The sequence below is a fragment of the Triticum dicoccoides genome, chromosome 6A, assembly GCF_002162155.2.
Source record: "Triticum dicoccoides isolate Atlit2015 ecotype Zavitan chromosome 6A, WEW_v2.0, whole genome shotgun sequence".
In the NCBI taxonomy this organism is placed as follows: Eukaryota; Viridiplantae; Streptophyta; class Magnoliopsida; order Poales; family Poaceae; genus Triticum; species Triticum dicoccoides.
In genome coordinates this window covers 35147119-35174737 of record NC_041390.1, presented here as the reverse complement: position 1 = coordinate 35174737, position 27619 = coordinate 35147119, and the positions used below count along the sequence as shown (strand labels likewise).

The 27619-nt window shown below is 45.8% G+C and overlaps 1 protein-coding gene across 1 annotated transcript; it reads right to left on the bottom strand.

The window, feature by feature from the left end:
* Positions 1-27444, bottom strand: LOC119315578. Its single transcript, XM_037590144.1, has 6 exons — positions 27261-27444; positions 776-1095; positions 501-671; positions 325-385; positions 128-213; positions 1-36 (listed from the first exon to the last, which is right to left on the bottom strand). The coding sequence occupies exons 1-6, from the start codon at positions 27442-27444 to the stop codon at positions 16-18; spliced, it is 843 nt and encodes a 280-aa protein (XP_037446041.1). The 3' UTR covers positions 1-15.
* Positions 27445-27619: the final 175 nt, after the last annotated feature.

Sequence of the window (27619 nt, the reverse complement as noted above, 5' to 3'; positions counted from 1 at the left end):
CGAACACACACATGCCTAGATTACCATGTCGAGCAGCTGCGCAACATCAATTCACAATTACAAAAACTCAGCAGGTTCATATCAGATAAGTGACAGCATTTTGAAGTCTTGTTGTTTCAGATCTTACCGTTTTCTTCCTATCTTTGGATTGCAGGATGTTGGTGAGCCGCTCCTTGGCCGTCACCAGGTCGTTTTGCAGCTTGTCATAGGCCTCTGCATCATGAGCAAGAACAGCAGTTACAGATAGAGATACACAGACAGAAGTCATCGAGCTAGCTTGGATTATGCAGAAAGTTTCATGGAGTTAAGATTTTGCTCACTGACCGACTCCCTCCCCGATGACCTTCTGCATGGCCTCCAGCTCGATCAGTCTGTCTTCGTTTGCCTGCGTGCACACGCGGAAGATATCAAAATCAAGCTGGAATTGATCAATTGGAACAAAATCTACCACACGGAGCAGAGGAATCATCAGGTAGAAATGTATGCAGTTTGGTACAGACCGCTGTCCTGGTGACCGCGAATTTGATCTGCGCGATCTCCCGCTGGATGTGGTCGAAGAAGGCCGTGTTGAGCCTGGGGCGGAGCCTGCCGATCTCGATCTCGATCTCCCGCGCGTCCGTGTCCAGGAAGAACTCCACCAGCCCGGCGTCCGTCTCAGGTATCACCCGCGCCTGCACGCAGCCACGCCGTGTCATCTTGTCAGCTCAGCTCAGGCCGGCAAGGGGACGTGCTCGACGGACGGAATGGCAGCCAGCCAATGAATGAATTACCGTACCTCGCGCTCCTTGCGGCGGCGCTCCTGCTGCTCCTTGACCTGGAGGTTGAAGGCGGCGCGCACGTCGGCGTCGCTGTCGAGGCGGCGCCGGAACTCGAGCCGCGAGATGTGGCCCGGCTGCGGCGGCGCCAGGATGCCCTCAGGGTCCTGCGTCCCAAACCGAGCGCGTCCGGTGGACAGCAAAGGAGAGGAGGTTGAGGAAGTGGGGACGGGAGGCCGCTGGTGCAGGGGGTCTCGATCTAGATCTGGCTCGGGGTGGGTGGCGTGGGAGTACGTGGAGTGGACGGTTCGTGGCATAGTAGCAGCGCGGTGTGTCTCACCTGCGCTACAACTATCCATATAGCAGTAGCGCAGTTTTATACCCCACGCTATTACTATTGTCTGATGAGGGAGCAGGGTGGAAATCATTTAGTAGCAGCGTGGGTTTTTTGAGCCTGCGCTACTACTATGTCATACCAGTAGCGTGTTTTTTCTGCCGCGCTACTACTAAATAACAGTAGCGCGGGCCAAAAACCCACGCTAGTACTAAATGTCTATCTATAGGGGTTTTCCTAATAGTGTGGGGCCTACCTTAGAGACAAGCCTCTATACACTGGAGTATTTTTGATGTATCACGTCAACTCGCAGAATAAGGAGAAGCTTGCTTGGTACGCCGTCTCCCCCGCCCACGGACGCGGTGGCTCGCAGGATGAGGTGAAGCTTGCTTACTACGCCTTACGCCCGCTCCCTCGCCCATGCGCGCGGTGGCTCGCAGGACGAGGAGAAAAATTTACTACTCCCTCCGTTTACTCCTCATCCCTACTACCTTAGTTATAGAGATTATATCATATTGTTTCGAATATATATGTCCTTTAGTAGATTTTAATATGAACTACTAGTACATACTCCAAACACTGATGTATATAGACGTATTTTAGAGTGTAGATTCACTCATTTTGCTCCGTATCTAGCACTCTCCCTCGCCCACATGGTGGACGTGTAGCAATTCATTCGGTCTCATATAGCCAGAACGATATATACTGCACTACCATTATTGCTCGACTTCCCGAAAAGGCGAAGAGCCAATCGCAAGGTTAATATTTTGGAGATTCCAAGCGCAAGGTTATAGGAGAATGAGTAGTAGGTGCTGCGTCATTTATAAATAAAGTTTTTTTTTCTTTAGTGGCACGTACGCAATATGATAGGTTCATATGGAGAGAAAAGGAAACCGCTCCACTATATACATAGTCATTACGGGCCAGCCTACACGGTTGCTTGCTGGGGTTGCTCTCTTCACACTCTCTCGCACAAAATGACTATGGCCACATCTCTAACATCCCGGCGGATCACGTCCGCTTGGGGAAGGGGTGGATGCTTAGTGTAGATGCGATGGCCGTCGCCGACGGCGAAAACCCACTGTCGGCGCGTCTTGAGGGGTCCCCGCCGTTCTCTCTCACAAAGTCGGTGATGTTGCCTTCGTCCCTTGCTCACTGTCGCGACGTGTGCAGTTGCCGCCTCCCGCCGCCCTCCTCAAGGTTGAGCTACGTCCCTCAGGTACAACTCCCTTTACAGCCGGCTTGCACCATTGCTCCAGCTGCCCACATCACTCCCTGTGGATATTTCTCTATTTCTTTGCCCCGCACATACCTCTACTGGCTTCTACGTACTGTATTTGTGATGAGTTTATGTCTCATCAACTAGTCCCGGTTATCTTATTCTAATCACGCTTGTTCAATTTCTTTGCCGCAGGGATGCTCATCTCGATTGTGGTGAAACTGCACAAAATGATCCGATGGTCAAAAGGTTGCAAACTTAATTTATTAGGAAGCTCGAACATTGCCAGCAAATTGAAGCCTGGTCAGGGTTCACGGTTCAAGGGCTAGGGACTGCATGGATCGTTTTTTTCTTTAGCTGCCTCTGTTCCAAAATAAATGTCAACTTTAGTAGTAGTACAACTTTGTACTAAAGTTTGCACAAAGTTGAGACACTTATTTTGGAACTGAGGGAGTACATATTTCCTATGATCTGTCAATCATTGAGATGCAATAGCATGCATGTTAGTCTCCTTTGTATTTGATGAAATGTTGCAACGGGCAACCTTGGACGCAAGATACATGTAACAGAAGCCGGAAGCTTCATAGCATTGTACAAATTTATCTCGCTGATAAATTATAGTACATACTATACTAGTACTTCCTCCGTTCCTAAATACAAGTCTTTGTAGAGATTTCACCATGAACCACATGCGGATGTATATAGATGCATTTTAAGTGTAGATTCATTCATTTTGTTCCATATGTAGTGGAATCTCTACAAAGACTTATCTACTAGTAATAGCTAGCCCCCACTACTAGGAATTCTCTATCCTCTCCTTGATCCACGTCATCAAAATTGATGTAGCCGTTAGATGAAGTAAATCAGTCCATAATAGCCGTCTGATCTAGACGTTGAGAGGCTCCGCACTAAGCCGCATGCAAGCATGCAGAAATACTGTGGCACATGCATGTGAGTGGGTTTTAAATCACATCAACATGTCTTCATGCAAGCATGCACCGGTAGCATGCATGTAAGTGAACTTTTAAGTCCCATTGACATGTCAAAAAGAAAAATATAATCCCATTATGCAGTAGGAGTTGGCTGATCTTTTTTCCTTACGTGGGATGATCTAAATGATGATGTGAGTTTATTTAGTTTGGCTACCACATTTGTCATGCGGTTATAGAGTTTTTTTAGTTCTATGAAATCGATAATTTTGCGCAGAGAGATATACTGCTGTTCCGCACCAACGCGCGGGGAATCATCTAGTAATATGTAGGAACGGAGGGAGTACTATGTAAAGAGTTAGGTGTCGCACGGTGATAGTGTGAGGTGGGCCATGTAATCATTGAGCCTGCGTGTTTTCACTGCTCTTGCACGCCTCCGCTGTAAGTATGGAGAAAATTGTAATCTAGTAGTAGTATACTCCTACCTCCTTTTGCCGAAAGCGTGGGACATCCAGCAGTCCTACCACCTCAGTAATAAAGACCAATGAGCCGTCAAATCACATAGATCCAGCAGTAAGTTGGACGGACGAAGCAACCATCACTCTTGCGCCAGTGAGAGGTCGCGTCCGCTCTTCCCGGGCATGAATGCGGCACCGATTCTTTGGAGCGGCGCTGACCGTTTTGGGTGGGAAGCGCGCGCGGGCGATGGAGGGGCTTTGGGTGGGCCAGGCTAGTTAGGAGCAGGCGTGGCAGCTGTCCGCATGTCCCTACTGGACACGCTCGGAAACGAGAGGATGCACCGACTCTCGTGCCTAAAATCATACACTACATAACATCTCTCTGTAGGAGTAGGTCGATCTGTCGCTCTCTCTAACACACACAAATGTTGTTAAACACACACACACACAAGCACCTTGGTCCCGTTGCACCTTTTAACGTGACTTATTACACCTAGACGGGGGGGAGTAGTAAGTATACGAGATACGGTGGCACACTAACTTTAGTCGAATACAAGTGCCCAAAATTTGTGTGCATGTTATAATAAGGATTCACTTAAAATAGTACGTGATCGAATAGAGGGATCAATTAGACAGTGTTCCCGAGCAGTAGCGAGATGTGTGAGGTAAGATACACCGCTGGCGCTTTTAATTTTTCTTATTAATTTGTTTGTTGGACCCAACGTACTATGTGGAGAGAGGTAAGGTGACTAAGGCTGCATTATTTCTGTACCACTATGGATAGTCTTACCACCAAAGCCATATGACACGATTATGATTGAAATCCCAATGACTCCCACACACACAAAAAAAAACATGGCATGCTTGTCACACGAATGCAGGAATGTATAAAAGGTTATTTCCCTCTCGTTGAACATAACGGGAGGGTTGTGTAGCTGGTTAGCCTATTCGCTCATCAAACTTGAGGTCTCGGGTTCGATAACTACACTTGCACATAATTTGTGTCAGGAGGATTCTTTGACTGGTCAAAATGTTTTCTAGGGTTTACACGCTTCACACACTCTCTCTCCAGTATATATATACACGCTGGAGCCTCAGCGCTTGTAGTTGCTCTCTTCACACTCTCTCGCCCTCTCCCGCTGGAGCCTCAGCGCTTGTAGTTGCTCTCTTCACACTCTCTCACCCTCTCCAGATCTAAACAAGACTTCATTGGCCTCTCTCTCCCCTCACTGCTGCTCAAAGAGCCGGCAGGATCCATCCGCCGGGAAGGGAAGGAGGCTTAATGCTGTCGCCGTCGGTGAGGGACTACCGGTGCAGCTATTCACTTTCCACCCAGCGGTGGTGCGGGAGGGCCTCCGACCCCTTCTTCTTCGCCGCCGTCCCGTCGCCCACCGAACCACGCCCCAAGACCTTAAGGTATAATTTACTTACTCCACATGCATTGCTCTAGCTGCATGTATACCATGAATCTAGGACATGGTTCAAAGAGGAAAGGAGTGGGGGAAAGTAGTGGGAAAAGTTGTATATAGCATGAATCTAGGACGTGGTTCACAGAGGAAATGAAGGGGGAAAGTTGTATAGCATTAATCTAGGACGTGGTTCAAAGAGGATAGGAATGGAGGAAAGTAGTGGGGAAAGTTGTATCGCATAAATCTAGGACGTGGTTCAAAGAGGAAAGGAAGGGGCGAAAGTACTAGTTCAAAAAGGAAAGGAAGGGACAAGGCTGTAGAGTTTGAGCAGGACTAGATTTGCTGCGCTCACATAGGGAAAGGTGTCTAAAGATAACAAAACTGGGAGCAACACAAATATGCTCCTTGGTTGTTTGTTCTCTGTTGCAACAGACTGTGCATGACCACAGTACATCGGTAGATGCACATGGTGCTGATGCGTCCACTGTCCCGTGCAACTCATTAGCTGTTGTTAATCTAAGGCCATGTTTGGTTAAAAACTCCCTAGTCCCTACCTGTTGGGTTCTAGGGACTAAACATGGACTATAGGGTATTAAATGACATGCTAAAAGACCATGTTACCCCTTGTAATGAACTAATAGAGACAAGGTGTGATGCGTGGTAGGGGTAACTATTGGAAAAAGTCCCAAAAAGACTCCATCGGGGTCTTCTTTCTTTAGTCCCAAATGCCCACTTTTAGTCCCTAAAAGTCCCTCCTGTTTGGTTTAGATGGGACTGACACAGAGTTTTTTAGTCCCTACACCAAAATGTCCCTGTAAACAAACACCCTCTAATAATGCCGCTGGAAAATTGATGCAATGCCACAGTTAAAAGCAAATTACATGTTTAACGAATTTTATTGTTAATATAATCTCTATGTTAATATTAATCAATGCCACCGTTTGAGAAATGCTACTGTCTTGCTTTCTTTCCCAATTAGATAAGGTAGATGCTTCTTTTTGTTGGCTTCTGTGTCATCCACCGTTATTGACCACTAATTGTTTCCTTTGCACCTCTGTGTAAACAGGGTTATCTGCTTCACCTTGTTGCCATTGTGACCTTTTGTTGCACTGCACAGAACACTTTTGTTTTAAGTGTGTTTTGTGCAGTTCAACCAAAATGTCACACCGAAAATGTTGCTTGATTGCTTGATCTTAGTGGAACTGTACAAGAGGAGATCTTACTTCCTATCCGTTAAGGCGAATTTGGTTCAGATCTTCTTTTTGTGAGTTGTTTGAATTCCGCATCATGAGAGGTCAGTACTAGCCTTCTTTCACATGATTCTATAGTGTGCATTCATATGTTGTGCTACTTGTACGATAATGTTGCTTGATTTTAGTGAACTGCACAAATGGAGACAAGACTTCCAATCTGTATGTGCACCGTAATATCCCATTGAGGTAAGATAAGGATATTTCACAATTGCTGGCCTGTATTTTGCAACTTTCATCAAAAAATTAAGTTTAGTACTATACTTGTGCTCCCTAATTGACAGGCCAAATCTTACATTGAAGGCGAAGCTTGTCTGTTATTGAACCAAGTGATGAAGGGAAAGAACAAGCGGAAGAAAAACAAAAATCAACTCCCGGTGATGTAATGAAGCACTGGAAATGTGATGACACAAGTAATGATATAGTTTTGCATCTTAATTTATTGCTATGGCTGGAACGAGCAATTGTTTTGCCACTGATTTGATGCCACTCTTAATGTAATATGTAATTATCTCTACTTGTGCAAACAGGGATCTTCTTTGAAGATACCATATATTTTAGTGGAACTGCACAAGAAGATGTTGGAAACATTAAACTAATCGAGGAGTATATAGTAAGCATGGCCACCACTGTAGATAGCAACAGATGGTTCCAGAGAATTTCTTCATCTGTATGCTCTACACAATAAGCCTCCTGACAAAGGTTGGTACTCGCCCACTGATTTCATCCATATGATTGAGCTTTGTCAGCTCTATTGGTGTTGTGCTACTATTTAGATACTGTCATGAAAAAGTGGTATTGTCCTTGAGAAGTGCTTCATCTGTGATGTTTTAAATATTTCCTTTCCTTTTTTCCGAGCAAACAATAATGCTAGCATTTAGTAGTCCTCTTGTCTTTGCACAACAGGATCATCTTCCTCTGAAGAAGAATATGGAGTACGTGAAGTGACTAGTTCCGATTATGCCAGGATGAAGAAGACCTATCTATCTTATCATTAGAAGGAGCAATTGAAGGATGGTTACATTACTCCCCACAAGACCAAACTAACTTCAGCTCAGAAGGACTGACAAAATCTCCATTTTTTTGTTGTGATGCGCGAGTACAATGTTGTTCTAGGATTCTTTCTGGTGAGTTCCATTTTTCTAAAAGTGTGCTCTACATGGACCATGTATGTGCCTATTGAAACTGTCAATTCATAGTACATTTTGCTTTATACTAATCACTTTTTTGTATTTGTGCAAACAGGGGTGCTCAGCTTGATTTCAATGGGAACTGCACAAAATGTTCATGAATACATCGAATCATTCATTTCCACCACAAGAAAGGAGGTGCCGATAAGTTCAAGGCGTTGCAACATATAAGGGCGAAATCATACAAGCTACGCGCGAATTTGATTGATTTTGGTGGAACTGCACAAAAAGAACAACTGGTTTATTTAGCATGAGGTGCCATGTCAATGTCCGAACTGATGGCAAACCCTGCCCATTCCACAATCGTAGGCATTTGATATTTTGGAATGGGACAACCTTGTCAAATTTTGCTCATCGATTTTAGCAAGACATGCGTTTGATATTTTCGAATGGGACGCCCTTTGCTGTCAGCAGCGTCGATCAATTTTTTTTCTTTATTCTTTAGTTGTGAAGTAAATATTGCCTCTGACATGTGAGTCACTGAGATGCATAATCATCGATTGTTTTGAATATTCTCTATGAATTTCCAGGCTTGTGTGTTTGATGGCAATGTACAGAAACGCTAAAAAGCTGCTCAAACTCTTTGTACTCCTTCTGTTCCTTTTTACTTTGCACATTGTGAAAGTGCATACTTTTTTGTATAAGATTGGTCAAAGTAGAGATACTTTTATTGCAGACAAAACTTGTATGCAGACTAGAAAGGACCGGAGGGAGTACATGTGAAACTGCTGCAAACGAGGTGATCACCCTAGGAATAATGCTAGTACGTATTGTTTTGCATGTTCATCCAATGCCAGTGATACAGGAATTCGAACTAATCGAAATAAATTCATTCATACACGGTCGGATTTCATATAAACATGCCGGATTTCATTACATTTCATACATTCTTCAACTAAAAAGGGGTGCGCTGGAGGTATAATTAACTAACTGAAGCTACCCACATGTGTCCCGCTGAGCCGAGCAGAAGCTTCAGTGACTAAACTGCAGGTGCAGTTGCGTAACTGACATGTGGCCTGTTGGGCCCATGTGTCAGTCAGCCAACTGCACCAGCAGTTAAGTAGAAGCAGCGTCCTTCTCAAGCGCTGCTCTCTGACTCCACGTCGCTGCCAAGAAGCTAACCGGCCGCCAATGGTTAACCCGCCTAGCTTTGCTTCGACCGGAGGGTAGCGGTGGTGGACTTACTTGGACCCGAGCGGCGGCAACCTACCGTGTTCTACTCTTCCTTGTTTTCTGTGTGGCACGGCCTCGTTGGCAGCGGGGCGGAGCCTCTGCGGAGCCGGCGATGTCCTCTGTCTCGTTGCCGGCGGGCGGCGCCTCAGCGGAGCAGTGGAAATCCTCCCCCATGTTGCCGGCAAGGTGGGGCCTCGGCTGAGCCGGCGATGTCCTCTGCCTCGTTGTTGGCGGGGCAGGGCCTCGGCAGAGCCAGCGGTGTCCTCTGCCTCGTTGTTGGCCGCGGGGCCTTGGCGGAGCAGGGCCTCGTCGACGCCAGTAGAGCGGGCACTCGTCGGAGCCGGCATTGTCCTCTGCCTCGTTGTTAGCGCCACGGGGCCTCGGCGGAGCAGGGCCTCGTCGACGCCAGCAGAGCGGGGACTCGTCAGAGCCGGCATTATCCTCTGCCTCGTCCTCGGTCTCGCCAAACAGCGCCTCGCCTGCTTCATTGCCCTCTTTTCTAGCCTCTTTGTACGCAGCCGCAGCCTCCGCCACCCGCATGCGGTACCGCCAGCGCTCGAGGCGGCCCTTGCGGGCGGAGCGGTACGAGTTGAGTAGCGCCTCCTGCTCCGCCCGCTCCGCGGCGATCTGCTCCTCTGCCTGCAGGTGCTCCTGGAGGAGATGGTGGTTGTAGGCGGCGTCGGCCTGCGCCTCCCGGAACTGCTCCTGACGCATCTGCCAGACACTGTCCATATATTGGGAACGGGCCTCGCCGATGGCATGGTGCAATGCACCGGCGAGGATGGCGCGGAGGAGGGGGTTGGCGCCAGATCGTCGACTACCATGTTCTCCATTGGGACGTCGTTGTCCTCCGGCTGCCTGTCGGCCAGCCGGTCGGCAGCAATGGTTGCCATCTCCTTGTGGTCCGTCGTATGCCCGTCCCGAAGAGCGCTGGAGCGCGAGGAAGCCATGGTGGGTAGTAGTGGTGTGGACAGGAGAAAGGGAACAGATGCGGATGACTGCGGCTATGGCCGGCGCAGCAGTTTATATAGCAATGGTGGGCGGGCGGAGGGACGGACGTGTGGCGCCGGAGTAGCTGCCTCGGCAACCGCGTATCATTAATGTGGGTGGCAGATGGACGGACGGACGGCACTTGTGTCATTTGAAGGCGGAGCAGTCGCCTGCATCGGGAAGCGGGGCGGGCGGCGCTGACTGTTTTGGGCGGAAAGCGCGCGCGGGCGAGGAGATGACTTTACTTGGAGAGGATCACAATGGGGACCCACCAGGTCCATAGCCTCACGTACGCAAGTGCCTCCTTATTTTATATATATATATATATATATATATATATATATATATATATATATATATATACTCCCTCTGTCTAGGTGAATAAGTCGTATTAGAAGGTGCATCACGACCTAGGTGCAAGCAGATTGGTGGACAAGAAGAATATTTCTCTCTTCTAAACACAACATTTAATCATAGCAGTTAAGAGGATGCCTTATTAACTACCCATGCAGGCCATCGTAATTCATAGCATGCAAAGCGCTTTTATTTCTTGCCTAATAACTGCATGGACGTGCTGCATGCATTGGTCCTTGCCCGAGCAAAAAAAGGGAGGAAAGGGGTTTCCACGGGAGACAACGAGGCAGAGGTGGAAGCGCTCGCTGGAGTAATTTATTTTGCTTCCTCCTGGTTTCTTGATATCATGGTCCCACACCATTGTCAACCTATGTAGTAGTCAATAAATGAGAGAATTGCACAAGAAGCGGCCGACAGCTGGGACCAAGCAGCTCGAGCAATATTTGTGTGTTTTGAGGTGTGAGCACTGCAGAGGTTTTTGATGTTTAGCCCAGATATTAATTTTTCTCCTCTGAGCAACAATGAAAACATCGCTGCAGGTGTTAACTGGGCGGGCTGTGGCCCATCTAGCCCAGGCCAGATATCCAGCCTAGATATTAAATTTTTTTCAAGCTGAAAATGGCTAGCCCAGCTATACTTTTTTTAGGAATACCCAGGCAAGGTCAAGTTGTTATTCTCCGCCCCGCTGGGCTGCAAATCTTTCCTAGGAGGGATGCATTAGGCTTAACAAGAAAATGGGCTTTAAGAAATAATAAAAGGGATGTAATTATAAAAACTGGGCAGTAACTATAAAAAATGCACCAAACACGTGATTACTTTATAAAATATTATTTTTGGATATTGAAAATTTTAATTTCATTAATTGTTGCGAGCGCAATGTTTTGTTGGATTTTTACGTAATATAAATCTATATTGAAATTGTATTTAATCTGACTAGAAATTTCAGGATAAAAATATTTCGGATCCCATCAAAATGTGAGAAATTTTATTGAATTCTGTTTTGAACGGTTGGTTGAAATGGGCTGTACTTTTAACAAACTGTAAATGGGCTGTAGTAATTCCATTAGAATTCAAAAATGGGCTACACATTCTTACAAATCTCAAATGGGCAATAAGTTCTCTGCCACACACTTCTGGCCTTACTAAGTTGACATGTCCCCTAAAAAACAGAGTTGACGCGTATGCAAGGCTTTGTCAACTTATAGTGAACACACGGTTCTAGCAGCAGTGGCCGTTGGATGTCCATCCAACGGATGCCGTGCTTCTTCTTCAATCTCAAATATTCTAGCTTCACCCGCCCAAAAAATGATTCCTCCCCCTGACATCTGCGGCGCACCGTTTCGGAAGCTGACCTGTGGGCCTACTAAGTTGACGTACCAAGGGCTTTGTCAACTTAGTCAATATAAATGATTCTAGCTGTAGTGACCGTACGATGTCCATCCAACGGTCGTAGTGCATCTTCAACCTCTGGTCTTCTTGCTCCAGCCGCCCAAAGCAGCGCCGGTCGTGCCGCCTGCTCCTGCCTTCCGTGGCCGGCTGTGCTGCCGTGAAGGCCTCACCGCCCACTACTATTCCCACCGCTGGCCAGGCCCTGCGGCGACGGCAGCCTCACACCGCAGCCGAACGAGTGAACCCTCATACTCCTCTCCGCGTGGGCATCCACTGCCGCATCTTCACTAGCTCCGCGTCGTCCCCTTCCTAGGCCTCACCGTCGTCCACCGCCCTGATGCTCTCGGCACGGCGTGGTCAACGTGGTCAAGGAACGACTTCCATCGGACATCGACTATACGTGGAGAGGCTGACAGCTGGGTCCATGGCGGCAGCAAGGAAGTGTCTCTTTATTACGCGGAAAATAATGATTCCTCCACCTGACAGCAGGGATCCACCGGCCGGGCCACCGTATTTCATGAAAAAAATGTTTCTGTTGGGGAACGTAGTAATTTCAAAATTTTCCTACGCACACGCAAGATCATGGTGATGCATAGCAACGAGAGAGGAGAGTGTGATCTACGTACCCTTGTAGATCGACAACGGAAGCGTTTGGTTGATGTAGTCGTACGTCTCCACGGTCCGACCGATCAAGCACCGAAACTACGGCACCTCCGAGTTCTAGCACACATTCAGCTCGATGCGATCCCCGGACTCCGATCCAGCAAAGTGTCGGGGAAGAGTTCCGTCAGCACGATGGCGTGGTGACGATCTCTATGTACTACTGTCGCAGGGCTTCGCCTAAGCACCGCTACAATATTATTGAGGACTATGGTGGCAGGGGGCGCCGCACACGGCTAAGAATATGATCACGTGGATCAACTTTTTTTTTCTGGGGTGCCCCTGCCTCCGTATATAAAGGTTCAAGGGGGGAGGCCGGCCGGCCATCATAGGGCGCGCCAGGAGGAGTCATACTCCCTCCGGGAGTAGGACTTCTCCCCCAATCCTAGTTGGAATAGGATTCGCGAGGTGGAAAAGAGAGAGAGAGAAAGGAGGGGGCGCCGGCCCCCTCTCTCCTTGTCCTATTCGGACTAGGGGGGAGGGGCGCGCGGCCCAGCCCTGGTCGCCTCTCCTCTTCTTTCACTAAGGCCCACTAAGGCCCATATAGCTCCCGGGGGGTTCCGGTAATCTCCCGGTACTCCGGTAAAATCCCGATTTCACCCGGAACACTTCCGATATCCAAACATAGGCTTCCAATATATCAATCTTTATGTCTCGACCATTTCAAGACTCCTCATCATGCCCGTGATCACATCCGGGACTCCGAACAACCTTCGGTACATCAAAACGTATAAACTCATAATATAACTGTCATCGAATCCTTAAGTGTGCGGACCCTATGGGTTCGAGAACAATGTAGACATGACCGAGACATGTCTCCGGTCAATAACCAATAGCGGGACCTGGATGCCCATATTGGCTCCTACATATTCTACGAAGATCTTTATCGGTCAGACCGCATAACAACATACGTTGTTCCATTTGTCATCGGTATGTTACTTGCCCGAGATTCGACCGTCGGTATCCAATAACTAGTTCAATCTCGTTACCGGCAAGTCTCTTTACTCGTTCCATAATACATCATCTCGCAACTAACTCATTAGTTGCATTGCTTGCAAGGCTTAAGTGATGTGCATTACCGAGAGGGCCCAGAGATACCTCTCCGACGATCAGAGTGACAAATCCTAATCTCGAAATACGTCAACCCAACATGTACCTTTGGAGACACCTGTAGAGCACCTTTATAATCACCCAGTTACGTTGTGACATTTGGTAGCACACAAAGTGTTCCTCCGGCACACGGGAGTTACATAATCTCATAGTCATAGGAACATGTATAAGTCATGAAGAAAGCAATAGCAACATACTAAATGATCGGGTGCTAAGCTAATGGAATGGGTCATGTCAATCAGATCGTTCAGCTAATGATGTGATCCCGTTTAATCAAATGACAACTCTTTGTCCATGGTTAGGAAACATAACCATCTTTGATTAACGAGCTAGTCAAGTAGAGGCATACTAGTGACACTCTGTTTGTCTATGTATTCACACATGTATTATGTTTCCGGTTAATACAATTCTAGCATGAATAATAAACCTTTTATCATGATATAAGGAAATAAATAATAACTTTATTATTGCCTCTAGGGAATATTTCCTTCAGTCTCCCACTTGCACTAGAGTCAATAATCTAGATTTACACAGTAATGATTCTAACACCCATGGAGCTTTGGTGTTGATCATGTTTTGCTCGTGGAAGAGGCTTAGTCAACGGGTTTGCTACATTCAGCTCCGTATGTATCTTGCAAATCTCTATGTCTCCCACCTGGACTAGATCCCGGATGGAATTGAAGCGTCTCTTGACGTGTTTGGTTCTCTTGTGAAATCTGGATTCCTTTGCCAAGGCAATTGCACCAGTATTGTCACAAAAGATTTTCATTGGACCCGATGCACTAGGTATGACACCTAGATCGGATATGAACTCCTTCATCTAGACTCCTTCGTTTGCTGCTTCCGAAGCAGCTATGTACTCCGCTTCACATGTAGATCCCACCACGACGCTTTGTTTAGAACTGCACCAACTGACAGCTCCACCGTTTAATGTAAACACGTATCCGGTTTGCGATTTAGAATCATCCGGATCAGTGTCAAAGCTTGCATCAACATAACCGTTTACGATGAGCTCTTTGTCACCTCCATATACGAGAAACATATCCTTAGTCCTTTTCAGGTATTTCAGGATGTTCTTGACCGCTGTCCAGTGATCCACTCCTGGATTACTTTGGTACCTCCCTGCTAAACTTATAGCAAGGCACACATCAGGTCTGGTACACAGCATTGCATACATGATAGAGCCTATGGCTGAAGCATAGGGAACATCTTTCATTTTCTCTCTATCTTCTGCAGTGGTCAGGCATTGAGTCTGACTCAACTTTACACCTTGTAACACAGGTAAGAACCCTTTCTTTTCTTGATCCATTTTGAACCTTTTCAAAATCTTGTCAAGGTATGTGCTTTGTGAAAGTCCAATTAAGCGTCTTGATCTATCTCTATAGATCTTTATGCCTAATATGTAAGCAGCTTCACCGAGGTCTTTCATTGAAAAACTCTTATTCAAGTATCCTTTTATGCTATCCAGAAATTCTATATCATTTCCAATCAGTAATATGTCATCCACATATAATATCAGAAATGCTACAGAGCTCCCACTCACTTTCTTGTAAATACAGGCTTCTCCAAAAGTCTGTATAAAACCAAATGCTTTGATCACACTATCAAAGCGTTTATTCCAACTCCGAAAGGCTTGCACCAGTCTATAAATGGATCGCTGGAGCTTGCACACTTTATTAGCTCCCTTCGGATCGACAAAACCTTCCGGTTGCATCATATACAACTCTTCTTCCAGAAATCCATTCAGGAATGCAGTTTTGACATCCATCTACCAAATTTCATAATCATAAAATGTGGCAATTGCTAACATGATTCGGACAGACTTAAGCATCGCTACGGGTGAGAAGGTCTCATCGTAGTCAACCCCTTGAACTTGTCGAAAACCTTTTGCGACAAGTCGAGCTTTGTAGACAGTAATATTACCGTCAGCGTCAGTCTTCTTCTTGAAAATCCATTTATTCTCAATTGCTTGCCGATCATCGGGCAAGTCAACCAAAGTCCATACTTTGTTCTCATACATGGATCCCATCTCAGATTTCATAGCTTTAAGCCATTTTGCAGAATCTGGGCTCACCATCGCTTCTTCATAGTTCGTAGGTTCATCATGATCTAGCAGCATGATTTCCAGAACAGGATTACCGTACCACTCTGGCGCTGATCTCACTCTGGTTGATCTATGAGGTTCAGTAGTATCTTGTCCTGAAGTTTCATGATCATTATCATTAGCTTCCTCACTAATTGGTGTAGGTGTCGCATAAACAGTTTTCTGTGATGTACTACTTTCCAATAAGGGAGCAGGTACAGTTACCTCATCAAGTTCTACTTTCCTCCCACTCACATCTTTCGAGAGAAACTCCTTCTCCAGAAAGTTTCCGAATTTAGCAACAAAAGTCTTGCCTTCGGATCTGTGATAGAAGGTGTATCCAATAGTTTCCTTTGGATATCCTATGAAGACACATTTCTCTGATTTAGGTTCGAGCTTATCAGGTTGAAGCTTTTTCACATAAGCATCGCAGCCCCAAACTTTCAGAAACGACAACTTTGGTTTCTTGTCAAACCATAGTTCATAAGGCGTCATCTCAACGGATTTTGATGGTGCCCTATTTAACGTGAATGCGGCCGTCTCTAAAGCATAACCCCAAAACGATAGAGGTCAATCAGTAAGAGACATCATAGATCGCACCATATCTAGTAAAGTACGATTACGACGTTCGGACACACCATTATGCTGTGGTGTTCCGGGTGGCGTGAGTTGCGAAACTATTCCGCATTGTTTCAAATGTACACCAAACTCATAACTCAAATATTCTCCTCCACGATCAAATCGTAGAAACTTTATTTTCTTGTTATGATGATTTTCAACTTCACTCTGAAATTCCTTGAACTTTTCAAATGTTTCAGACTTATGTTTCATTAAGTAGATATACCCATATCTGCTTAAGTCATCTGTGAAGGTGAGAAAATAACGATATCCGACACGAGCCTCAATATTCATCGGACCACATACATCTGTATGTATGATTTCCAACAAATCTATTGCTCTCTCCATAGTACTGGAGAACGGTGTTTTGGTCATCTTGCCCATGAGGCACGGTTCGCAAGTACCAAGTGATTCATAATCAAGTGGTTCCAAAAGTCCATCAGTATGGAGTTTCTTCATGCGCTTTACACCGATATGACCTAAACGGCAGTGCCACAAATAAGTTGCACCATCATTATCAACTCTGCATCTTTTGGCTTCAACATTATGAATATGTGTGTCTCTACTATCGAGATTCAATAAGAATAGACCACTCTTCAAGGGTGCATGACCATAAAAGATATTACTCATATAAATAGAACAACCATTGTTCTCTGATTTAAATGAATAACCGTCTCGCATCAAACAAGATCCAGATATAATGTTCATGCTTAACGCTGGCACCAAATAACAATTATTTAGGTCTAATATTAATCCCGAAGGTAGATGTAGAGGTAGCGTGCCGACTGCGATCATATCGACTTTGGAACCGTTTCCCACGCTCATCGTCACCTCGTCCTTAGCCAATCTTCGCTTAATCCGTAGTCCCTGTTTCGAGTTGCAAATATTAGCAACAGAACCAGTATCAAATACCCAGGTGCTACTGCGAGCATTAGTAAGGTATACATCAATAACATGTATATCACAGATACCTTTGTTCACCTTGCCATCCTTCTTATCCGCCAAATACTTGGGGCAGTTCCGCTTCCAGTGACCAGTCTGCTTGCAGTAAAAGCACTCAGTTTCAGGCTTAGGTCCAGACTTGGGTTTCTTCTCTTGAGCAGCAACTTGCTTGCTGTTCTTCTTGAAGTTCCCCTTCTTCTCCCCTTTGCCCTTTTTCTTGAAACTAGTGGTCTTGTTGACCATCAACACTTGATGCTCCTTTTTGATTTCTACCTCCGCAGCTTTCAGCATTGCGAAGAGCTCGGGAATAGTCTTATTTATCCCTTGCATATTATAGTTCATCATGAAGCTCTTGTAGCTTGGTGGCAGTGATTGGAGAATTCTGTCAATGACGCAATCATCTGGAAGATTAACTCCCATCTGAATCAAGTGATTATTATACTCAGACATTTTGAGTATATGCTCACTGACAGAACTGTTCTCCTCCATCTTGCAGCTATAGAACTTATTGGAGACTTCATATCTCTCAATCTGGGCATTTTCTTGAAATATTAACTTCAACTCCTGGAACATCTCATATGCTCCATGACGTTCAAAACGTCGTTGAAGTCCCGATTCTAAGCCGTAAAGCATGGCACACTGAACTATCGAGTAGTCATCAGCTTTGCTCTGCCAGACGTTCATAACATCTGGCGTTGCTCCTGCAGCAGGCCTGGCACCCAGCGGTGCTTCCAGGATGTAATTCTTCTGTGCAACAATGAGGATAATCCTCAAGTTACGGACCCAGTCCGTGTAATTGCTACCATCATCTTTCAACTTTGCTTTCTCAAGGAACGCATTAAAATTCAACGGAACAACAGTACGGGCCATCTATCTACAATCAAACATACATAAGCAAGATACTATCAGGTACTAAGTTGATGATAAATTTAAGTTCAATTAGTCAAATTACTTAAAGAACTCCCACTTAGATAGACATCCCTCTAATCCTCTAAGTGATCACGTGATCCAAATCAACTAAACCATGTTCGATCATCACGTGAGATGGAGTGGTTTCATTGGTGAACAAACACTATGTTGATCATATCTACTATATGATTCACGCTCGACCTTTTGGTCTCCGTGTTCCGAGGCCATATCTGTATATGCTTGGCTCGTCAAGTATAACCTGAGTATTCTGCGTGTGCAACTGTTTTGCACCTGTTGTGTTTGAACGTAGAGCCTATCACACCCGATCATCACGTGGTGTCTCAGCATGAAGAACTTTCGCAACGGTGCATACTCAGGGAGAACACTTCTTGATAATTTAGTGAGAGATCATCTTATAATGCTACCGTCAATCAAACCAAGATAAGATGCATAAAAGATAAACATCACATGCAATCAATATAAGTGCTATGATATGGCCATCATCATCTTGTGCCTGTGATCTCTATCTCCGAAGCACCGTCATGATCACCATCGTCACCGGCGCGACACCTTGATCTCCATCATAGCATCATTGTCGTCTCGCCGATCTTATGCTTCCACGACTATCGCTACCGCTTAGTGATAAAGTAAAGCATTACAGCGCGATTGCATTGCATACAATAAAGCGACAACCATATGGCTCCTGCCAATTGCCGATAACTCGGTTACAAAACATGATCATCTCATACAATAAAATTCAGCATCATGTCTTGACCATATCACATCACAACATGCCCTGCAAAAACAAGTTAGACGTCCTCTACTTTGTTGTTGCAAGTTTTACGTGGCTGCTATGGGCTTAAGCAAGAACCAATCTTACCTACGCATCAAAACCACAACGATAGTTTGTCAAGTTGGTGCTGTTTTAACCTTCGCAAGGACCGGGCATAGCCACACTCAGTTCAACTAAAGTTGGAGAAACTGTCACCCGCAAGCCACCTATGTGCAAAGCACGTCGGGGGAACCGGTCTCGCGTAAGCGTACGCGTAATGTCGGTCCGGGCCGCTTCAACCAACAATACCGCCGAACCAAAGTATGACATGCTGGTAAGCAGTATGACTTATATCGCCCACAACTCACTTGTGTTCTACTTGTGCATATAACATCAACACATAAAACCTAGGCTCGGATGCCACTGTTGGGGAACGTAGTAATTTCAAAATTTTCCTACGCACACGCAAGATCATGGTGATGCATAGCAACGAGAGGGGAGAGTGTGATCTATGTACCCTTGTAGATCGACAACGGAAGCGTTTGGTTGATGTAGTCGTACGTCTCCATGGTCCGACCGATCAAGCACCGAAACTACGGCACCTCCGAGTTCTAGCACACGTTCAGCTCGATGACGATCCCCGGACTCCGATCCAGCAAAGTGTCGGGGAAGAGTTCCATCAGCACGACGGCGTGGTGACGATCTTGATGTACTACTATCGCAGGGCTTCGCCTAAGCACTGCTACAATATTCTCGAGGACTATGGTGGCAGGGGGCGCCGCACACGGCTAAGAATATGATCACGTGGATCAACTTTTTTTTTCTGGGGTGCCCCTGCCTCCGTATATAAAGGTTTAAGAGGGGAGGCCGGCCGAACCATCATAGGGCGCGGCAGGAGGAGTCCTACTCCCTCCGGGAGTAGGACTTCTCCCCCAATCCTAGTTGGAATAGGATTCGCGAGGTGGAAAAGAGAGAGAGAGAGAGAGAGGAGGGGGGCGCCGGCCCCCTCTCTCCTTGTCCTATTGGGACTAGGGGGGAGGGGCGCGCGGCCCAGCCCTGGCCGCCTCTCTTCTTCTTTCACTAAGGCCCACTAAGGCCCATATAGCTCCCGGGGGGTTCCGGTAATCTCCCGGTACTCCGGTAAAATCCCGATTTCACCCGGAACACTTCTGATATCCAAACATAGGCTTCCAATATATGTTGTTCGTGATCTGGGCGGCGGATCTGGCGCGATGGGTGCGCGAGTGCGGCGGCGGGCGGCTTCGAGCCCGGGCGGGCCTGCCTCGGGCCCCACGGGCCACGGCGGAGGAGAGAGAGGTGTGGGACGAGGTGGCGCTGTCGGGTTGGCTGCAGCGGCGGGGGAGGGAGACGTGGCAAGCCCTCATTGGGCGGAGTGAGGTGGAAGGCGCGGTGGACACTTCCGGCGACGGAACGGACATGTCCGGCTGCGGGAGGAGGACGAAGACTAGGGTTAGACTGCGCGAATTTTCGGGGAGAGCCACATATATATAGGTAGAGGGAGCTAGGAGAGTCCAAATGAGGTGCGGTTTTCGGCCACGCGATCGTGATCGAACGACCGAGATGATGGAGGGGGTTTTGGTGGGTTTTGGGCCACTTTGGAGGGGTGTTCTGTTGCAACACACACGAGGCCTTTTCGGTCCCTCGGTTAACCATTGGAGTATCAAACGAAGTCCAAATGGCACGAAACTTGACAGGTGGTCTACCGGTAGTAAACCAAGGCCACATGACAAGTCTCGGTCCAATCCTAAAATGTTAAACACCCACACACGAAAAGAGGTAGGACATAGGAGCGCCGGATTGCAAAACGGACAATGGGGAAAATGCTCGGACACATGAGACGAACATGTATGCAAATGCAATGCACATGATGACATGATATGACATGCATGACATGCAAGCAATGACAAGGCAACAACAGCGAATAACTGGAGGACACCTGGCACATCGGTCTCGGGGCGTTACAACACTCCACCACTACAAGGATCTCGTCCCGAGATCTAGAATGGCACCGGAGGGAAAAACGGAAGAGAAAGAGAAGAGGTAAAACTAAGTTGCTCCTTTGAAAAACGAGTGAAACCAAAGAACCTTGAAAAGGTTAAGCCATTTCGAGAAAAGAATACAACGGAGATGACGAAGTTGAAAACACTCCGTTAGGATAAAGGAACAAGAAAGAACAAATTCGGGCAGCACTCCGGTTGAAAAGAAAAGGAATTGAATAAGAACTTGGTAAGATGAGAAGATACTTGATGAATTCACAACATACTGCCTCCGGAACTATTTAATGAATGGAACAAGGGGTAAGAAAGATCTCGGACAGCACTCCGGTTGAAAAGAGGTGCAAGGCTTGATAAGGCAAAAGAACTTGAGCAAAAGGTCACAACACTCCGGTTAAATGGAAAAACCAAGAAAAGAACACGATCCCGACAAAACAAGAAGATGGGTTGAAGACAGCAACATCACAATGCCTCTGGAACAAAAGTAAGAATGGAATGGAATGAACAAAGGGAAACACGATCTTGAGAGAGCATGCTTACAACAAATGCTAGAACCGAGTTGTTGGAAAACCAACAACGAAAAGAGTAAGCTTGTTGTGGGCTTATGGAAAACATCTCAAAACTGAGTTGAAATTCTGCCACTGCCGGAAACGATAGATTGGATTGATATCCACAAGGAGACGAGAAAATATTTCATCGGGAGGATAAAAGAACTTAGGTCACTTATGAGCACCATAAATAGCAATAATCCTTAGGGAAAGCTTTAGGTGAAATATAACCCAAGATAATTCCAATGAAGAGATTGTTTGGTTGCAAAGGATCTGATGAACGAATTGAGAATGATGGGTTTACAATATGTCATCCCGGACAACTTGTGAATCATGAAACACCAAGCAATTGTCAAAAATGATGTAACACCACCTCAAAAGATAAGGTAGGATGAATTGCACTTCGGAATGAAAGATGAAGAATACATGAACTTGTCTGAAAAAGAATCTCGATGAACACTTCGAAAAGGAATTAAATTCTTTATGAACCATCATGTAGCGCCTCCATGAAGAACTCCGGTAAACAAAAGGATAACGAAAAGAACGAGAAGTAGAAAACACAAGGTGAAACCTTGTAATGATTTAGATGGATCTCCATGATAATTAGAGCTTGGAACTCCGAGAAAGAAAAGATGAACAAACTCCGAAGGAAGGAATTTATCACTTGGATGAAACAAGAATAAGAATTATATTATGCGTATCCTTCACCAATTTAATTGATGACAAGAAACGGATTTGTCATACTACTTATTCTCGTGGAAAGGATTAAGATAGATATAGCGTCAGACTTGGGAAGGTCTTCAATGATCCACCGGTAGGATTTGAAAGAACGAAAGAATTGATATGATAACGTAAGAAGAGGAATCTTGAACAAACCACCGTAAGAATTGAAAAAGAATGAATAAAACATGAAAACCACCGGGAAGGATTAGTCAATAAACGAAGATGCTTGAGAGAATTTTAGATACATGAGAACAAAGAGAACACGAGCTGATTAGAGATCACTTGAACGATGCACCGGTAAGATTTGGATAACGAGAGCTGAAAGTTGGAATGAATAATTCTGAGATGATGGGCTTCGGAAAAACAAACTAAAAAAATACTCTGAATTACTCCGGATGGGTGAAAGGAATTTCCACAATCGAAAAACAATTATGAGAGGGTGGTGTAAAGCTAGCACCACGAATCTTGAAGAGAATGGAGCAAGATTGAGAGAGAAACATCTTCTTCATCTTCAAAATCTGAGAATGATAATGAGAAGCACCACCATGAATCATTGAGGCACTCCTGGATGACGAATAGAAAGGTTGAACCAACGACGAAAAGAATTTGGAAGATCTTGGAGAAATGCATTTGACTGATGATAACTCATTCTTACGTCAAACTTGGAAAAGCATTTGATAATATCTCTGGGAAAAATTAGAAGAGTCAAGTAAGATCCTAGAAAAAGACCTGTGGGTTAGGTCCCACTGAAAAGATACACCGTTGAACGATTTAAAAGATAGATTGCGCTGGTTGAGTTAAATGACTTGAATGAGGTAACATCCTCGAAAGAGTTTGAACGAAAGCAGAGTGGAAACATGAATCTTTGAGATATCTTGAGCACTCCGGAACAAAAGAATAGCTAGAAATGAATGAATATGAGGTGCACCGGCATGAGAAGGTATTTGAAACGAGGGAAAAGGATATGATCGACACCAAAGCTTGAATTGAATCCACCGGAGGAGAAAAAGAGCAAGAGTGATAAGCTAGTAGAACATCTTCATGAGAACCACCGGGTAAGAATATTGACGAAAAAGAATGGAGAGACTTCACATGATTAAAAAGATACTTGATTAAGAAATCTTAGTCCTCGAAGAAAAAGGGTGGGTGGGTGGGAAAAACAAAGTCAACTTGGAGACGGATGAAACAAACACCGTTCAGAAGAAACTGATACTTGATCTTGCGGATGTTGAAATGATCGAATCCACTTGAAGAGAAACGCACCGGTGAAAAGGATTGACATGACAATCTCAATGATCAAGAGGGATTAGTACTCCCACAGAAATATGAGAACACGACTTCGGAAAGGTATGGAATCCACATCTGACTTCGAAGCAACTCGAATACCACAACTCAAAACAAAACAAAGGATTGGCTTGCAGAATAAGCCGGAACAAACATATGATAGAGATTTCGTCCAAAGTTTTCGTCGTGGGGCCTACACGGGCTCGATCGTATAGCACCATCATGTACAAGGCAGTTCACATGACATATGAAGAGTCCCCGAGTCGGCATAGCCAAGGACTCTTTAATACACAACGAGACCACTGTAAAACCAACCGTGGATAGGCGGACCACTAGACGTCGAACCCCAATTTCATATCATACATCTGTCGGAAAGATATCCTAAGAGCTACTTGAATTCCCACTTATAAACTCTCGAAACTTTTCAGTTATGCAATCAGGTGTTGGGGATACAGGGGAAGCATAATATCTCACCCAAAACTAGAAAATCCTACATCCAGTTGTATCCATCCTTCAACACATATCCAAGAAACCTTCGGAAATCGTTTACCTCAACATTCGAAAAGCATCCATTATACGAGTTATGGCAATACTCCCGAACTCCCGCCCCAATACTAGGTGGCGTCGAGGTTATCTCACCAACAACTGCATAAAAGAGATTTTCGATGTCGGCGAACTCAGGTATTCCAGACCTGCAATGATAAAATTGTGACGACAACACCTCGGAGCTCAACTCCCCGGGACACTACCACAACCCCCAAATGTCAGGAGGCACCAAGAACAATGTTCTCGTCACAAAACCATCGGAACGATTCCAAGATACCTGCGTGATCCTAAAAAATGAAATTTGAGAAGAGAAGAGTCAAAACTCTATGTCAGGATGCCTCACCAGAGCGACGAAGGGACTGAGGAGTAAAAAGAATTCCTAACTCTCCGATATATATAATCCTATAAGACTCAAAACATTTTTCTAGACTCAACAACGCCAGCGATTTGATCAAGCAGGGGGCTCCTAAGTCGGGGAAGGCTCTGATACCAACTTATAACGCCCTCGATGCGGCTATATCTCCCATGTGTCGAAGCACGACTAAGAGGCATAACCGCATTGAAAGCAATGTTGCAAGTGAGGTAATCTTCACACAACCCATGTAATACATAAGGGAAAGAGATACATAGTTGGCTTACAATCGCCACTACACACAATACATGAATAAAGCATTACATCATCCAGATACAATCAAGGTCCGACTACGGAACCAAAATAAAAGAAGACTACCCCAAATGCTACACAGATCCCCAATCGTCCCGACTGGGCTCCACTACTGATCAACTGGAAACGGAACAACATAATGAACACAAACTCCATCGAGCTCCTCCTTGAGCTTGGTTGCATCACCTGCACGGTTCAACGGCACCTGCAAGCTGGTTTTGGAAGTATCTGTGAGTCACGGGGACTCAGCAATCTCACACCCTCGCGATCAAGACTATTTAAGCTTATGGGTAAGGTAAAGGTATGAGGTGGAGCTGCAGCAAGCGACTAGCATATTTGGTACATATACGCAAAAGAGAGCGAGAAGAGAAGGCAAAAGCACGAACGAATAACTATGATCAAGAAGTGATCCTAGAACAACCTACGGCAAACATAACTCCAACACCGTGTTCACTTCCAGGACTCCGCCGGAAAGAGACCATCACGGTAACACACGCGGTTGATGTATTTTAATTAAGATCAACTTCAAGTTTTCTACAACCGGACATTAACAAATTCCGATCTGCCCATAACCGCGGGCATGGCTTTCGAAAGTTCAAATCCCTGCAGGGGTGTCCCAACTTAGCTCATCACAAGCTCTCATGGTCAACGAAGGTTATTCCTTCTTCCAAGACAACCCGATCAGACTCGGCATCCCGGTTAAAAGACATCCTCGACAATGGTAAAACAAGTCCAGCAACACCGCCCGAATGTGCCCACAAATCTCGATAGGAGCTGCACATATCTCGTTCTCAGGGCACACTCAGATGAGACGTCCTACAAGTAAAACCAACCCTCAAGTTGCCCCGACGTGGCCCCGCAGTCTACTCGGTCGGACCAACACTCAGAGGAGCACTGGCCCAGTGGGGTTTAATAAAGATGAACCTTGAGTCCGCGGAACCCAGGGGAAAAAGAGGCTAGGTGGCGAATGGTAAAACCAATGTTGGGCATTGCTGGAGGAGTTTTATTCAAGGCGAACTATCAAGGGGTTCCCATTATAACCCAACCATGTAAGGAACGCAAAATCCGGGAACATAACACCGATATGATGGAAACTAGGGCGGCAAGAGTGGAACAAAACACCAGGCATAAGGCCGAGCCTTCCACCCTTTACCAAGTATATAGGTGCATTAAGATAAACAAGATAATATTGTGATATCCCAACAATAAACATGTTCCAACAAGGAACGAACTCCAATCTTCACCTGCAACTAGCAACGCTATAAGAGGGGCTGAGCAAAGCGGTAACATCGCCAAACAACGGTTTTCTAGGACAAGGTGGGTTAGAGGCTTGCCTTAACAATATGGGAGGCATGATAAGCAAGTGGTAGGTATCGTAGCATAGGCATAGCAAAAGAGCAAGCATCTAGAAAGCAAAGATAGAAGTGATTTCGAGGGTATGGTCATCTTGCCTAAAATCCCGCAAGGAAGAAGAATGAGTCCATGAAGAATACAAACGTACGTAGTCGAGCGGGTCCTCACCAACTCGATGTTAACGGAACTAACCTGAAGAAGCAACACCAGAAAGAAGCACACAACATAGTAAACAACCAACACATGAACATGGCATGATATGCGGGATGCGGTATGTGATGCATATGCATGATTTGGAAAGGAATGATTGAACCTGGCCTCTACTTGGAAATCCAAGAGTGCCACTGGAAAGTTGAGGTGATTTTGGTCGAAAACGATATTAATATCACTGGAATCGGATGCACGGTTTGGAAATGGCAAGGAAAACAAATATGGCACCGGTCATGATGCTACGGCTAATTCACTCAATAACAAGCTCAAACAAGCATGGCAAAAGTGCAAAAGATAACAGGTTTCAGACTTTGTGAAATTAACAGCATGTCGGAATTTATCATCAGGAAGCAATGTTTAGAGCATGATAACTACATGCTACAGGAACATATCATGGTAAAGCAAGGCATGGCATGAAGCTACTCAAAGCATACAACAAAAGTCCCTTAGTGACCATGAGCCAAAAGGGATACAATTGCAAGCATGTGAACATGGCAATAAACGATAACAGATTCAGACTTAGTGAAAAACTGGAGCATGCAAAACAGATTAACAAGTAGGCATGTTTACGAGCTCGATGCACTCACTACGAGGCATTGCATGACAAACTAAGCATACACCCAGCAAGAAGACATGACTAAGCTAGACATGGCAAGAACAACAACATAGCATGCACGGATCAATAACAACAAGCTCGGCAAAATCGCTAAACATGTTAACAATCTTCCAGGAACATTTTATAGCAAAAGTAAAGCTCGACTGACTCAAGCTAAGGTGCTCTATAAGTGCAAACAAAGACATGCATGGATAGAGCACAACATTATCTACAAAACATCCTTACTGATCATCCTCAAAAGAGGCATGGATCACTAGGAAACAACATGAACATATGGCATAAAAATAATGACAGGGCAAGGACTTAGTGAAATTCTAAGTCCCTGAAATCAGCATCAATGAGTAACCGACTTTGCATGCTTGTGCTAGTCGCCACAAAGATCACAAAAATACATGGCATACACCCCTGTAAAGATGGCATGGCATACATCAAAACACATGTAGAGCTCAGGATCACAGCATGCACACATTAATCATGGCAAAAATGACAACAGGCCATTTGCTGAAACAGATCTGAAACTATCATCGCATAGCCCTCTTCCAATAGCATTTCGGGCATCAAGATGAACTCAAATGAGAATGATGCAATGAGATGAAATGATGTACTCGTCGAGGCGAACATTTTGATATGCTACACGCACAGATCAGAGCTACGATGAGGAAGTTATGGCATGTGGAAGAATGCAAAAATGCTAGGTTTCGGGGGAAATTAGGTCAACCTCATGATCCAGATCTGGATCCAGATCATGCACGGAAACCGAGGCGGGGCCGGAACGTCACCGGAGCTATTGCACGCGGTGGCTGGAGCTGCTGCTCGAGGAAGATGAAGGAGAGGCCGCCGGGGCGGTTGCCGGCGCTGGGCAGTGAGGTGACTGCGGCGAGGAGGCGCGACGGAGGGCGGTGGGGTGGAGCTGGCGACCGGCAGAGGCGAAGGGGCGGCATGCGGGACGGCGGGGATGGGCGTCGCCGACGACGAGGCTCGGAGGCGGCAGAGCTCCGCCGGTTATGGAGGCGCGGGATCTGATCGACGGAGCTGGCGTGATGGGCGTGCGAGTGCGGCGGCGGGCGGCTTCGGGCCCGGGCGGGCCTGCCTCGGGCCCCACGGGCCGCGGCGGAG